At 46.1% G+C, this 15,758-nt stretch overlaps 1 protein-coding gene across 1 annotated transcript in view; it reads right to left on the bottom strand.

Annotated features, from left to right (window-relative positions):
* The window catches only part of LOC119431061 (brefeldin A-inhibited guanine nucleotide-exchange protein 1-like), a 53,876-nt gene that overhangs the window by 33,247 nt on the left and 4,871 nt on the right, over positions 1 to 15,758 (bottom strand). Inside the window, 9 exon segments of the mRNA XM_037698524.2 lie at positions 498 to 532; positions 2,899 to 3,144; positions 4,688 to 5,017; positions 5,542 to 5,854; positions 7,092 to 7,363; positions 9,178 to 9,304; positions 10,173 to 10,567; positions 13,786 to 13,872; positions 13,874 to 14,030. Of these exon segments, the coding sequence (XP_037554452.1) occupies positions 498 to 532; positions 2,899 to 3,144; positions 4,688 to 5,017; positions 5,542 to 5,854; positions 7,092 to 7,363; positions 9,178 to 9,304; positions 10,173 to 10,567; positions 13,786 to 13,872; positions 13,874 to 14,030 (1,962 nt within the window).

The following is a 15,758-nucleotide window of genomic DNA, read 5'->3' on the forward strand; positions in this document are numbered from 1 at the left end:
CAGGTAAGTAATCAAAACAATAAAAAGACCATACGTTAGGAAACCCAGTTTGGTTGTAGTTATACACAGTGCACAGGCGGTGAAGAAAGCTGTTGCCTAAACCATGTGGCCTATATACAGAAATTCTGCCTTCAAGCAGAGCTTCACGGCGATGCTTTCAGTAATGCCGTGAAGCCGCACCTCAGCAAAGATTGTACGTAAGTCGCAGGTTTATCGCTCCAATTGCTTGCTCTAATACAGTACTCAAATCATGGTGCAGACTATATCTGTGAAAGCATGGCAAATGGTCTCTGTGTGATTTTTAAGCAGCCGTCACCAAAATCAGGAACTGAATAAGTTGCTAATGAGAGAGACACTGTTAAATGTGTGTTCAATAATCGACAAAATTGCAGACAAAATCTGCAGAGAAGTCACTTAGTATACTTTACATTGCAAGACCAATGCAAATGAGGACCTTTTTTTCCCCCAGCTCTAAGGAAGTAAGAAAGTATACCTACTTTTCATTTTCTCCAAGGAAGTCTCCAATTTGTTTCTGCAAAAAAAAATAAAAAAATCAAGTGATTCAGTTGTAGATGAGATATAACAGTGGAAAATAGTGCAACCCAGCTCACGCAGAAAAAGAACAGAAAAACAAAATAGCACCTAAACAATCTGGAATAAACGCACATAATACAGTTTGACCTAGGCACTGCTTCAGCAAAAGTAATTGTTCTGGACACCTCTGCACTCCCTGTCGTTCGTTAAGATAAATTGCTGGACGGTGGCCGAGTTGATCGGTTACTCAGCCAAACCCATTTACAGCTCTCTGCATTTTGTTGATCAGCGTAAACCAACACAACCACAAGGGAGAGGACACAATACACTGCCGGACTAGCACGTGCATTTATTCGAAAACACAATTCCTGCACCTAAATCATGTGTAGAGTCACTAGCCACCCGACGTCGTCGAAGGAATCCGCACAGTAAGCTCCCGCACCCAACACAATCTTCAATGCACCAAGGATTTCCTTGGCACCATGCGTTACAATCACAAGAATGCGTATTGTTTCCATACAATAACGTCGACTCTTGTTACAGTATTCTCAATACGCGGCGGCCTCCGGAAGCCCGATCTCCGCCGTGGCCCCTTTCCTCGCGACTATCCGTGGAAAGTCAAGTCCTCTCTCATGCAAGGTCACTGATTCTGCGTTGCGCCGGAACATTGGTGTACATGCCGATGTCTCGGCCACGCTACCGTAGCCACGCGTAGCAAATGGCAGTGAACCCTTCTTTCTCCTTTATGCTTCCTCTACTTTCTAGTCACATGTTGACCTTGCACGCTGTCGCTACGGCGCAGAGGGAAGCAGCGGCGCTGTCCCAGGCCGGCCAACGAAACTGCCCACGCTGGCAAACGCCCACTTCCCGATAACGGCAGAAAATGAAACTTCGGGGAACTGGCGCCGGACCGGCTGTAGAGGCGGCGGGCGCGCACGGTGGCAGTCGAAAATGAGGGAGCTACGAGGGAGGGCGAGGGGAGCCACCGAAGCAGCGGAGTTGCTGAGGCGAAATCCGCTTCTCTGCCGCCCTCCTCCCTCACATTCCACGGTCTCCGCGTGCACCCTTCGCTGTGCCGTGCCGCCGCCGCCCGCTCCCTGAAGTTTCGTTTACTGCCGTTATCGTGGAGCGAGCATCGGCCGGCGTTGGCAGTTTCGTGGCCCTCGTTCGCTATGCGCGCCGTGATATTTCACGACTCCCACTCAAGATTCTGGTTTCAGCCTCACTGGCTGTTCGTTTGCACCACATGCCCTTCTCCTCCACTTCGTCTCTCTTTCTTCCTCGAGCACGCCTTGGGGCGCCCGTTTGAGGGGAGCGTTCGCCGTCTCCGCAGACTTCCGTACTCCCAGGCAGCCGCACTGTAACCGGTATTTCGTTTCCCGCAACTGCACTATAAGCGATACGTGTACACATAGAGTGCTATGGGAAAATTAACGGGAGTCTGAAAAGACCGCACTACATCCAGTCCAGCACTATAAGCGGTTACATTATAAGTGGTCCATACTGTACCTGCACATGTGTTGAGTCACTTAGCCATGCCAACATGTGTCTACCAGGAACCCCCCCAGTAAGCTCAGCACTGTACTCAAGTGCATTTTCCTTTGGCACCAATGCTGTTACAATTCACAAGATTGGCAGTTATCGTCTCTATGCATCACAGAACCTGTCCGACTTCTCTCACTTAATCTCAACTATACTAAGTTTCATACTTAGCAGGTAATGCTGCGTAAGCTATGCAACTAGTGCAGTTATAGCAGTCTCACTCTGTGCGTTTTGCAGAGCAATTGTCTTTGATCTGCGAAGTTCTCTATGGAATAATTACTTCATATGTCATAACCAAATCTTGTAGGCATAAGCTTACGTCAAACCACATAGTATTCGCGCACCTTTGTGGTTTCAGTATGCAACATACAATGTTTTGGTCGCCAGTGCAAGTGGTGTGCTGCGTCCGCTGGTCGTAGGAACGTGTCACATTGCTCACTCGGTGGTAAAAAGGTTCAGATCCACCATGTCTTCCATGAAATCATTACGTTAACATTGTATTTCTTTCATATGTGACCGACTGCCTTTTGGGTGTTTTTTGTAATGCGAGCATCAAGAGAAGCCTCTCTAGCCTCCGTAGCATTACCTGCTATCTGTGAAATGAAGTATGGATTATTAGTCATCCTCGTTTGCTTTATAACACATGCTGCCATCATCCTATTTGCCGACTCTTATCATCCCACGGATAGCTTTTCCTTTCTTCCCATGTCTACGTCTTTGCTTCCTTTCAAATGCATTAATTAATCTCAAAGTTCCAGTCCCATAACTTACACTCGCAGAATGCAACCCAGCACAATGTCATCAAAGGTGATGCCATCTCACCTTGTCAAGACGCTCGTCCGAGTGAAAAAACTCGGCGATGTCCCACGGTCGCGGCCCCACCAGCCCGTGCTCCTGCAGGAACTGGAGTCCCCGCTTGGGCTTGCGGTTGAAGAGGTCGATGCCCTGCTCCATGATCTCTTTCTGCTGCTTCAGCACCTCCAGCTGCTCCGGAATGTTGCAGCTGCTCGCCGCAGAGTTGAGCGAGTTGCACGAGCCTCCATGGCTCACCAGTGACCGGTCTTCCTCCTGAAAATTTCAGCATCCTTTAGTGGAGCAGGCCCGCACAATTTCAGCACCAAACTCTGCTGGTCACTTTAGTAGAGGAGCTGCCCGAGTACACTCAAGTGTCAATGTTACTAAGGCAACAGCGCATACTAAGGTACCTGGCATAGGCGCACTTTGTCAACATCGCAGACCGTTTTGAAGATGAGGCCCGCGTGGGCGCGCACTTTACGGACATCGCAGATCGGTTTCAAGATATGGCCGTGTGATACGACACCGGCGCAGCCGTGTCATATCGGCAACATGCTGGTTGCTTGTTGCAACGCACTGGTCACTTGTTGCAATCTACAAGCTGGCTGCACCGCTAAATTTACGTGACCGCCACATTCAAACGCAACGTAAGACGCATAAAAATTACAGATTGGCGACATATCAAGGGGAACTTAATACATGGAAGTAAATGTAGGATTTAGGTTGGGACCGCGAAAACGCGATGTAGCAGCCGGGAAAACGCAGCAGCGAGTAAGGTATAAACGGGGTTCCACTATTAGCAATTTCTTCTGCTACCAGCAAATTAATTTTTTCTTGACTTTGTGTATGTTTTCACGATACGAATTTTGAGTGATACGAATACTTCACGTGACCCCCCAAGATTCATATCATCGAGGTTCTACTGTATACCGATTCTGTGGCTTGCAGACATGCGGAACCTATTTGCTGATACGCAGGAACGGTACAAGCAAGGGAAACATAACACGGGCGCTGGTTCTCAACAGTCTAAGTTGTACGTCACTTACGGCGAGTGGCAATGGCAGCATTTTTATTTTTCAGTTTTAGCATTAGAAACATAAATGCTTGCGAACATTTTGAGATGCACCCACTCGCATTTCAAGCATATTTTCTCCAGTGACTACTATAGGTATGAATTATTTGAAACTGGGATTTTTATGCAGTCAACCATTTTGTTGCAATTGGCCTTTAACACAAAAAATCACAGTAAAAAATGTCGTACTGGTGCAGGGGGTTTCTACGAAATGCAACAAAATCAATTTCTGTCGAAGTAATACATTACCAGGCTTTAAATTGAAGTGCTATTTATTGGCAATATGCTGCTTTCTTAAACTGAGAAATTCAGGACGAGATTAAGAAATGCTAACTAATGTTATTAAATAGGATGATTAGTGTTCCTCAGGCAACATGGCTTCTTTGTTGCTGTCATTATCCCTTATAGACACCTCATACTGAACATTGAACTCCTCTGAATCAGAGTTCACAAGAAATTTTTGAATTTCTTCATTGTTCAAGAAACACGCGGGCTTTTTGTGCCGGTCTGCTGTGTTGCAAATGAGAAACGTCAGCAACACCGACAGTAGGTAAGCTTTATCGCCACCATCTGTTTTACAAAAACAACACCTACCCTAAAATTTTAGTTTAACCAATTTCAGAGTTGACGGCACAGCCAGACTATGCATGATTCATGTTCACAAGTTATCTCGGGCATGGTGCGGAAAGCGCATTGGTGACCCGACGAGAATATTCAGGCAGGGCACTTAAAGGGTTAAAGTACCTCAGGGGCTTCCAACGTGCTACCGGTGCCAGCCGCGGTGTTGGCATTGGTTGCAGTTGAGCCCGGAGCATTGCCGGTCAGGTTGGTGTACAAGTCCTTGCTCCACTCGAGCATGCACTTGAGGATGGAGACGAGGCACTCGAGCCCCTTGATGCGCATTGACTTCTCCTGATGAACGGTGGCACCGAGCTCCAGGGCCTGGCGCCCCTGCGCAATCTTAGACAGGTCGTTGACCAGCCGCTCGAAGATGTTGGCTGCGTTCAGGTCGCAGTCATAGTTGACGTAGATGTCCACCACGCTCTGGGCGTCGGCGCAGATCCGTGTCAGCACCTGCCGAGGAAGCAAAACCAGGTGTATCAGTAAAGTGCCCCTTTTGCCAGTCAAGTACGAATAAAGTGGTAATAAGTCACAATCACCAGAGCCAGTAAGGTACCAGTAAAGTGCTTTTCAATGTACCAGTAATGTACCAGTAAGTGGTGTTCAAATTAACAGTAAAGCAGTGCTATGTCACCATTTACCGGTACCAGAAAAGAAGTGTTCAAAGTACTAGTAAAGCGGTACTTTACTGAGGGGTACCAACACTGATACCTTTGGCACCAGTAAAGTAGTATTCAACAAACTAGTAAAGTACCAGTAAAGTGTTATTTTACTGAACAATACCAGTACTGCTATTCAAAGCACCAATAAAGAGGTACTTCACCAGTCCGGTATATAAAGCACCAAAGTTCTAATAAAGTGGTACTTTACTGTAAGGCACCAGTACAGCCCCAGTAAAGTGGTGTTTAAAGTACCACCAGTAAATTGGTATTCGAACAAAGGAGTCCTCTTGAATCACAGAGGTAAAATGCACTAACCTGAATGACTTTCCACTTGTGGCCGAAGGAGGAGCTGGATGTCTCAAGGATGTTGAGGAAAATCTCCTTGAAGAACACCTCGATCTGCATCTTGAGGTGGGTCTTGAAGTTCTGCAGCAGCGCAAGGAAGATGGTCACCGAGATCTCAAACACCTCGGGCACGGACGACACGCCATTCTTGGACAGGGCCACGCACAGGTACTGCTTGATGGCGTTGACAAACATGTCGTTGGTGCGGAACACAGGACCCGCATTCTGCAGGATCAGCAGCAGCAGCTGCAGCGAGAGCACCTTCGAGCGAAGTTCATGGGACCTGTGAAACCAAGAAGGAGACATGGTATTCGGCTAGTCCCCACCTTAAGAGGCCATGCAGCATTATCAGTCAAGTCAAATGAAATCAAATTAGTAGGGTTCAATGTACCAAAGGAACAAATGGCATATGAGAGGCCGTAGTGTAGGACTCCAATTAATTTGGCCACCTAGTGTTCTTTTAACATGAACATAAATATAAGTACACGAGCACTGTTGCATTCCACCCCTGTCGTTTATGAAGTCGCCATCACCGGGAATCGAACCCACACTCTCCTTCTAAGCAGCAAAATGCTATAGCTACTAAGCCACTATTGCAAATCAGCACCGGTAAGACCTATGTAATAGGACCATAGTTAACACAAGCTGTGGGATAGTACGAACTTTCCGGCCAAAATTGGCTTTGTACAATGCTCAAAGTTTCACACTATAGGTACCACCATAAACTGCTTTACCGGAGGACAGTCGCGCCATCGCAAGTGGACATTCAACCATCACTAAAGCTGGGCGCAGCTGTTGCTGCCCTGCACACTTCATATCGGCACTCTTTAATAGATGTGGCCAGGGCAGCCTTCACGACAACCTCCGCATATTTTCCTGCAACATTGCACAGCGTACAAATCCATGATCTTTGACTACCGCACCTTATATAACTTTTTTACGTAGAAAACCAAATCAGAGTGATCAGTCTAAAGTTGCTGCCGCCCCACACTCTTGAAAACTCCCTGTCATTTCTGATGCCGTTCTGTCACATTAAGCACTTGCACTCGTTCCCGACACTAGTCAGGATCGCCGACATCACGCCCGCTGCTGATTAAAGTGATCACACCATAACCGTCGCTATGACGATGCTATGCCTACAAGCATGCGCATTCCAGAGCTCCAAAGTCCAGAACTGCTCAAGGGGGAAACTGCTACAGACTGCTGTAGGAAGTGTGCATGTGTGCAGCTTGCACCCCACCAGGGCTAGGGATAACCTGTGAGCGTACTTCGTGAAGATGAAAGTTTTTTGTTAAGTTTAACACTGGTGCTCGTATGCTGCGGAGTTTAAGTTTATTAACTGTTATGTCATTCCATATGTCACTTTTGCCTGCTCTGATTGGCTGCTGATGAACACTCTCATGAAGCAAGTGGCTTCACACTTCAAGCATGCTGTCTCTCAATGATAAGTGGAGGCAGTCCTTGTGATAGTCATTGCCACACCCAGTTGTAACACGGTACAAAATGTTTGGCAGTCGCACCTGGGATCAGGTTGTCCCTCAGGCAAAGGCTTCATGGAGAGCTTGCAGAGCGAGCGGAAGACCAGGAAAGCATCTTTCTGCACCACGTGTGCAAAGTGAGCCTGCACCGCGGCCCCACCACCATCGTAGCTAGCAGCTACGCTCTCCTGAGATCCCGCCCTTGGAAGTGTGGAGGACACCGTCGACGACGATGTTGGTGCGTCACCGGAGCCTGCGACTACCCTGTTCAGGATTTCCTGCAGCACTGTGGCCACCACTTCTTCTGAGGACTCCTGCAAATGATAAAGATGAATCAGTAAACCAATCATAATGAATTTCACCATGTAACTACTGCTGCAAAGGGTGTTCTGGTAGTTGTAGTACCATATAAACTGGAATACAGGTCGATTCCGTACGTTATAGTTGTAGTACCATATAAACTGGAATACAGGTCGATTCCGTACGTTAAAGTGAAAGCTAAAAAAAAAATTTTGGAGGACGCTTATGCTTCGCTTTTAAGAGTGGAACGCGATAGCATTCAAAGATCCCTGACTGCTACTCATGGTTCCCGACAACTGCAGCTTATGCAACCGTAATGGCTACTGGCAAACACTATGCACGTAGGCGTAGGCACGTAGGCGAGACCAGATTTTCTACGACACACGGCCCTAAACGCTATTGCGTTAAAAAGCAGACACATTGATTTTTGCAGCAGTGCCGTAGGTTTGCAGAGAATTGACTGCACTTACTGGTAGTAACTGTGCATGTAGCTCTCACTCAAAGTCTACAAGTGTGTCCACAGGCTATGTACGCACTGCAGAATGCCCAAGAAATAACGTTTTGCACGGGATGCATGCCAACAGCTTTCCTTTTCGTGCCCACCAATATCGCACGGCTTTTTCCAGAAACGCTAAACTAGAGCTGAGTGGTCATGTTGTCGTTTTCTTTGGCGAAGTCTACAAGTTTTATCTTGAACGGTGCTGAAAACTGTCTTTGCAGGCCGCTACTCATCGCTGGAGATGTAAGCAGTTCAAAAAGACATTGAAAATTTAGAAAGTATTACTTTTTAATTTTTTTTCTCAACCAGGATAAATTAAAAAATAAAATAAAAAATAAAACGGAGTTTCCTCGCGGAATTCTTCTGTTGTGATGCGACTGCTTTTGATGTATCTCAAAGTTTCTTTTTAAGGGGGGACACGGGTTGTGGCGACCAAAAATCGCGAAAAAACTCGATTTTTTTAAATTGCATTGTTGGAATGTACAGCTATTATTGCAACTATATTGTTAATTTCATACCGATAATGTCAATATTTTAGCCGCAATGATGCCTTATACGACATGTACTAGCTGAATTTCAGGCTAAACTGACGCTGAAACGGCACATTTTCCGAAACGCGCGCCTGCTCTTCCACGTGTGCTAGCGCGGACATCTATTTGAAAGAGCCGCTTTTTGCCTTCAAATTCCCGCCAGAATGGGCCCCATTCAGCTATTGGCCACTTAAAAACTGCGCGCCAAAAAAAGGTACTAAAACGCTCTCCTATTCGGCACTTGGCGCACGTGACTTGAGCTTGCCTCCCAATTGGCGGAACGGCATGGCCATCGTCTGCTGCGCGCTTGGAGACGCGCATTGAGACGCGCCATCTTTATCGAAAAGCTCTCTCAGCATCGCCGAAGAGGGGGGGTGATATGCTGGCCACACGACGTGGACGAGTCGTGCATTCGTGAACGGAGACGTTCTGCATGAATTTTATTGTTGTTGTATGCAGTTATTTCCGCGTGTTATACGTGCGGATTTTTTTTCTTTTTTTTCCGGAGCTCTTGTAATTGGGGTGCGGCTTATATGCAGTGGCGGGTTATACGCAGAAAAATACGGTATTGTGTCCTCATTGTGGATATGTATTACTGTGTTCCTGTGCCCTTTGTTCGCCAGAGATAATCAACCCCACCAACACCTAAGCTCTATTGTCTAGTTGGATGCTTGGATGCAGCTCTCTGGCTGCATCGATCAGGTTTGGCGAGTTGCACTCATTACGAGGCCAAGAGCTCACAACAACTGGCTTGACGCCAATAAATGAGAAGACTGCCATGTTGGACCCATCGACTCACTCCATGACTCCGATCGTCGGCCACACTGCTCGTGTCGTCCTCCTCGGCCGCGCTGTCCTCGGTCACAGACGATGCTGCAGGAGGCGGGGTTTGCGAGGGCTCTACGATGGAAGTCGGCGTCACTGAGCTGCACCGGGTAAAGGAAATGATGGGTGAAAGGACTGTGAATAACCTTTCTCGCAAGCTTCCTCATTCTCGTCACAAGTCATGTGATAAAGTCACGCAAAAGTCACAAGAAGACAAAAGCTAAGATACGCAGGACAGACACGCATGTTCCTTCGCGTCTGCCTTGTATTCTTTAGCTGTCACGTTTTCTTTAACTTCAGCACTGTACCCATGGAACAGTGACAAGAAATCCACTTTCAATCTTTAAGTCTAATTTGTGATACAGTAAAAAAATTCTTTCTGGGGTTTTACATGCCAAAACCAGTCCTGATTATGATGCATGCCGTAGTGGAGGGCTCCCGATTAATTTTGACCACCTGGGGAACGTACACTACAATGCAAGCACACGGGCGTTTTTGAATTTCGCCTCCATCGAAATGCGGCCGCCGCGGCTGGGATTCGATCCCGCGACCTCGTGCTCAGCAGCACAACGCCTTAGCTAACTGAGCCACCGTGGCGGGTCCAGTAAAAAAATTACAATAATGAAAGGTAAAAATTGTCACCTACTCGAGTGTAGTAGGAAGTGACAAAGGAAACTTATACAGGTTTCTTAAAAAGAAAGCTTTCCAGTTAACGAAAAATTTGTCCTGGTCCGGGATCACGGACCAAGAGCATATAACAGCTTGTCCTTGATTGCTGTGCTGTTCCAACTAGAGAAAGAAGATCACTCAAAACACTTTTCATTACTTTAAAAGTGAAGTACCCAGTACCTAATACATTTACAAGGCACCTAGTGGCCTTTGCAAGCCTGCAAGTAGCTGTATTGATTTTCAGCTTTGTGGCTGTCTTAAAACGGAAGCTGACTTCCTTTCCTTGAAAGGCTTCCACACCTGGAATTTTCCGTCTGGTCTTTGATATCTTGTGGCAGACCAATCTTGTCCGAGCGCCGTGAATCCGTGTCTGCAGAGCCCAGCTCAGTCTGAGCAGTGATGGCAGCCGGCAGCGTCGTCGTACCAGGCACGCCGCCACTGCCAACAACGGGGACAGAGCCGCCGTTGGCAGCGGAGCACGCCTCCATGCGTGCGAAGATGACGTTGAGCATCTGGGTGAGCGTGGCGATGGCGGTGGTCTGATTGACAAGGTTGCGTGACGCGAGGTAGATATTGTAGCAGGTGCGCACGGGCTGCAGCACACTGCCCTCATGCACCTCGCACCACTGGCTCGTGACGACCGTCAGCAGTGCCTTGATTATCTGCAGCTGCACGCCGTCGTCTGTCGTCGGGCCCTGTGGAAGTAACATTGTTTTAGGTCTCTAAGTAGCGTCTACTGTCGGGCTAGTTGGTGCATGACTGGAAGGGGTTTGAGGCATAAAATAAGACATGCACTAAGAATAGACACGGACCAGTGCACATAACACAAAAAGAAGTGCCCACTGTACAAGGAAGATAGCTTAGTAATGTCTGCTGCTGAGCTAGGAGGAGGACTACACCTAGCATACTCTGCACCTGCAGCACTGGTTAAAGGTAGTGAAAATAAGATGCAACTTCAAAGGCCAACTGCAAAATCTATGACTGTGCAAAAGGCCTGGTTTCAGCTAGCACAGATATCCCTCCTGTGACGTGAAAACAGCTTAAAGGCCATAATAGCTTTTCCATTCAATTATTATTTACTAGTATGTTACCAATGTGAAATGCTAATTTCTTGCTTAAATACTGCAGTTGTGCGCTGAAAGGAGCATATCCAAGTGGGTAAGCAAAGAAACCGAATCCTCATGTTTTGTTATGGCGAAAACTGCCTCTCCTTGCCTAAACATAGAGATGACGTATTATCATGAGGTGGATCGGCATGTATTCTAGATTTTCACGTAATCTCACAGTTTCTGAAATGCACCTATGTACTTTTCGTCGTCTATAGCAACACAACGGTCTAGGTTAAATTAGTGTTAACCTTCTCAGAAGCTGACCACAACAACATCATTAAACCATTTCGATGCAGTCCCAAATGTGTCTTACATCATATCAAGAATGAACATTTCATGCAATCACTTTTAAGTTAACTTGAAAAGGATTGAAGCCAATGTGCACAAGAGAGAGGAATTTATTTCCAGAAAAAGTTGGCCAGCTACTCTGCACTGGGGAAGTAGAATGTGCACGAAAAGGAGCAAAGGGCAATGATGATGGAGACAAGGATGCGCGTATACACAAAGTCCACCATGTTGCCACATCCCTAAAAATGTATGCCTAGTCTAGTGGTGCATAAAAAGGCTACGGCTGTCCTTTAAATCATGGCTGTGCAATTTGAGTCAGGCCAAGGACCAAAAGCTATTTAAAATGGACAAGTGTGCCCTTATAAATAAGGGGGTGAAATTTCAGTAGTAGCACTGTTTGATCTGACCACGGCCAAGTGCCGGTTATACCCCGCTGCTGTCACAAATGCAGTGGACTCTGGATTCAAACTAAACCCGCTTAAATGGACATGCCGGATAAACGGAACAATGGTATCAACTTTGGTTTGCTGCCTATAGGCTCAATGTTGGCACACTTTGGTTAAATGAGACCCCCTTTTTTTTGTGAACTCCAGTTAAAAGGAACTTTATCTGGAACCACCACTTACATCATGGGGTATGGAACAGCAAAAGTTTGCCAAACATGCAAAATGGTCATGCAATAAATAATAAACATAATCAAATCCATCCAGGCAGTTGCGAGAAAGCTTATGCAAATTAAACATGTCAAAGTTGTAACGGTGCTTCTATTATGAGGACTTCGCTTTATTGATCCCTGAGCAGAAAGAGAGCCCTACGGAGTAGGTAATATCTTGCAGTCAACCTGCCACTACTTATTCCTTCACACCACCAGGAATAGCGGACCCTCAGATGAGGTCCTTGATGCCTTCTTCGAAGAGACAGTTGTTTATATATATATATGATCAGTGAAATTCATGGGGAAGACTATGATTTTATTGACGAAGGCATAGACACAGTCAAACCTTGATATAACAAACCTCGATTTAATAAAATTCATGATGTAACAAACTATTTTCATTTGCCGTTGTTAGTTCCATCGAAAACCGTGTAATATATATATATTATTTTCGTGACATGATTTTGATTTAATTAAGTTTTTGGCCATTTCAAGCATGTACTTGGAGCCTGTATGGCTGATAAAGATAGCAAAAGACTATAAAAATGTTGACCAAGGCAAAGGCTATTTGCAAACGTCCTTCCACATGAACGAAACAAGCCTTTCTGTCCCTCCAAGTTTTGTTTAAGAGGAGTCTAGTGTTTAGGGGGCACAGTTTCACTCAATAAACTGTCCACTTTTGACTATGGTTCTTTCTTTGTATGAAATCCTACGTGCGTCATCAGTTAACCCATGACAAGATGCACCAGCCCATCACACACATAATCGAAGCGTGCGCGGAAACACTGCTGTGCCATTTGTCGCGTTGGTAAACAACTTGGGGGGGGAGCAGTAGGGCATGTGGCAGCTCGGAGAAACACGAGAACTGACAATTCCTTCAACATAAGAGGAGGGTGGGAAGGGATGTCCGCGGTAACATGATCGAGTGTGCACTAGAGAGCGAGGGAGGCAGGAAATGCACTGCGTCTTGTTTTCTGCTCTTGTTATGGCTGCACATATGCAGGCCACATGCAGTACCTTGGTGGTTATCTGCAGCAAGTGCAAAGTGGACCTGAGGTGGTCGCTGCCTTGATACACATTGTGTTCCCACGCGCGCGTGGAAACATCATGTGCTTTGTTCCAGTCTCTATTGTACAGCTTTGTCGTGGCACTAGAAATGAGCCTGTCTAGTTGGTTATTATAAAACATACCATATAGATAGGAGGCAAGAACGTGCATCTAATCTGCCCTCTCTTCCTAGCTTACTGAGAGGATACTATCTGCCAGGAATGTTCTGGGATTTAGTGAAATTACTTTTACTGCCGAAACTTACAAACCCCAAATTAACGAAATTTGCGATTTAACAAAGTTTTCCGCTGCAACCACGACTCCGCCATATCGATGTTTGACTGTACTATTACTGCGACAGGGCGAGTTACTGTTTCGAACCTGACAGCAAGAGATGCGGTTGAAAGTCTGCAGCACTATTTCGAACACGATGACTGTAAACAACTATTGTGAACTCTTTACGTGCATGAACACCAACCTTGCACAAAAGAAGCTGCCATATTAGAAGCAGAGCGTAATAAGGTCACTTTTTTCACCACAGCAATATCAAAACACTCAGTACATTGTTAGAAGAAAACAATTCTGGCGATCTTTGTGTCCTTCGCTTAAATTAAACTTCGGATAAATGGAACACATCTTTCTGCCCCTCCAAGTTTTGTTTAAGTGGAGTCTAGTGCATTCACTTTCATCAATGTTTCGGAGGCACAGTTTTGCTCAGTAAACTGTCTGCTTTTGACTTTGTTCTTTCTTTGTATGAAGTTCTGCGTGCGTCCTCTGTTGACCCATCCAAGATGCACCAGCCTGAGCCGCCTACCTGGAAACACCCGCAGATGGTCTCGACGATGCGGTCAATGAGCAGCTTCCCGGGCTCCATGGGGTCCGGCAGGTTACCCGTGAGGTGTACCGTAGGCGATGAGCTTCTGGATGCAGTCTAGCGCTGTCATGACAATGCGTGGCGACTTGGACTGGCACGCCAGTTCGAAAGGCAGCAGGTACTTCTCTGCCTCCAGCCCCGCCTGGCCCTTGGGCAGTGGAAGCGCTGACGACGTTTCCTGGTCACTGAGCATTTGCGAAGAGAAAAATCACAAAGTAGGCACTGATCAGCTGACAGAAACTATTTTGAATGCGAAATCAGCATAATGCGATCATTAGGGACTAAAGATTGAAGGCAGAAGTGGGCAATCACATCTCTCGACTGGGTTATTACTCGGAAAACAAGAACCACACATGTAAAAGTACAGCAGGATTGGCTAGGGTTGGCACAGTGGCAGGCTTGCTTTTCACTATGCATTTATAGAGTGCAATATTAAAAGATCCTTCAATTCTCACACCCTCTGGAAATACTAGGGGTCTATTCGCCTTGCATTGTAGTGCAGATGTGAAAACTGCTAGATGACCTCTAACACAGAGCCCAAATGATGTGACGTGAGAAACAAAAATTACGAGTTAGGAGATAACACAAGTTTCACCTATATAAATACAGTACCAGGTGTCCTAGCTAACTTGGACTAAGATTATAAAAAAACAACACAAGAGCTCTAGAGAAATCGTATCGACTGCATAGTAGCGGCCAAGTCGTGTGTACTTACAGCCAGCATTTTTTTCATCACAAAGTATTAATAAATAATTGCTTTTAATTAGTGAACTGTTTCATTATTGCTTGAATCGCAAACATGTCAATTACAAAGTTGTAGGGCACCTCAAATAACCTCCGAGTCAAGCATTTATTTTGTGCTGAAGTGTGCCTGGTTGTTTTTTCCAAGAAAAAACAAAAGGCTGTGAAATATGAAATAGATGTGCGCTTGCGCGCCGCTACTCAAGTGCCTCCTAGCAACCTTTAAGAGATATACGACAGCATTAATTTATAGCCGCATCGTACAAGGCTTCGTCATGTAGGATGGCTCGAGAAGTTTCTCGGCGTCACCTAACTAGCCGTGGTGCGATAAGTGTTAGCATCTGCGGATGCAAGAATGTTGCGCTCGATCATGAGGTACTTGGTATGCTCCTTCGCATATCATGAAACAAGGCTGCAAAAGAAATTCAACCGATGTTAAAAGAAAACAGTGCGCAATCCTCCTCCCCTCCCACCCTACGGCTCCACTGCGCTTATCAATGCGTCAGCTGCATGATCTCATGATGCCGCGACCTTGACACAGCATGAAGCCCTGTATCGAGCTGCTGCCACTAGTAAAGCCGTGTATCCATGGCTATTCGTTATTCGTCCGAGGAGAGGCACGTACGCATACTAGGACTGCTCGTATGCTCGTGTGTATGTATGTATGTCTGATGCATGTACAGTGCTGACGGAATGAAACGTGTCAGGGAAACTTTAAGCTGAACACTACATATGTGCAATTATTTGAGAGTACGATGTCATGTTGCTACGAATCTGGCCACTAAAGGTGTTGCGGACTCTGATATAAGCGTACAATCTAAAATTACATCGATTTCGCATGAGCTGCAGATAGTGGAAACATAAGTATGCACACTAGTTAGCCCTAAATTGATTTCTATGAGCACCGTATATATGTATGTACATGTGCAAGCATGTGAATATATGTGAATGGATGTATTCCTGATAGCCAGGTGAGGAGGGGCAAGGCCTCCTTTGTAAATTTCAGTGGGGGGGAGCAGTCCCGACTTTTAAGCACTGGCATTTCTACTGTATCCTTATGTAACAGTGACAAGGGATTTTAATGTGTATAGTTTGTCACAGTCACTTATGCTTGAGAATTACTGAGCACATAAGCCGAGTGCAGCACCAAACCAGATTAAATTTTTGGTTAC

This window comes from Dermacentor silvarum, chromosome 10 (assembly GCF_013339745.2).
Source record: "Dermacentor silvarum isolate Dsil-2018 chromosome 10, BIME_Dsil_1.4, whole genome shotgun sequence".
In the NCBI taxonomy this organism is placed as follows: domain Eukaryota; kingdom Metazoa; phylum Arthropoda; class Arachnida; order Ixodida; family Ixodidae; genus Dermacentor; species Dermacentor silvarum.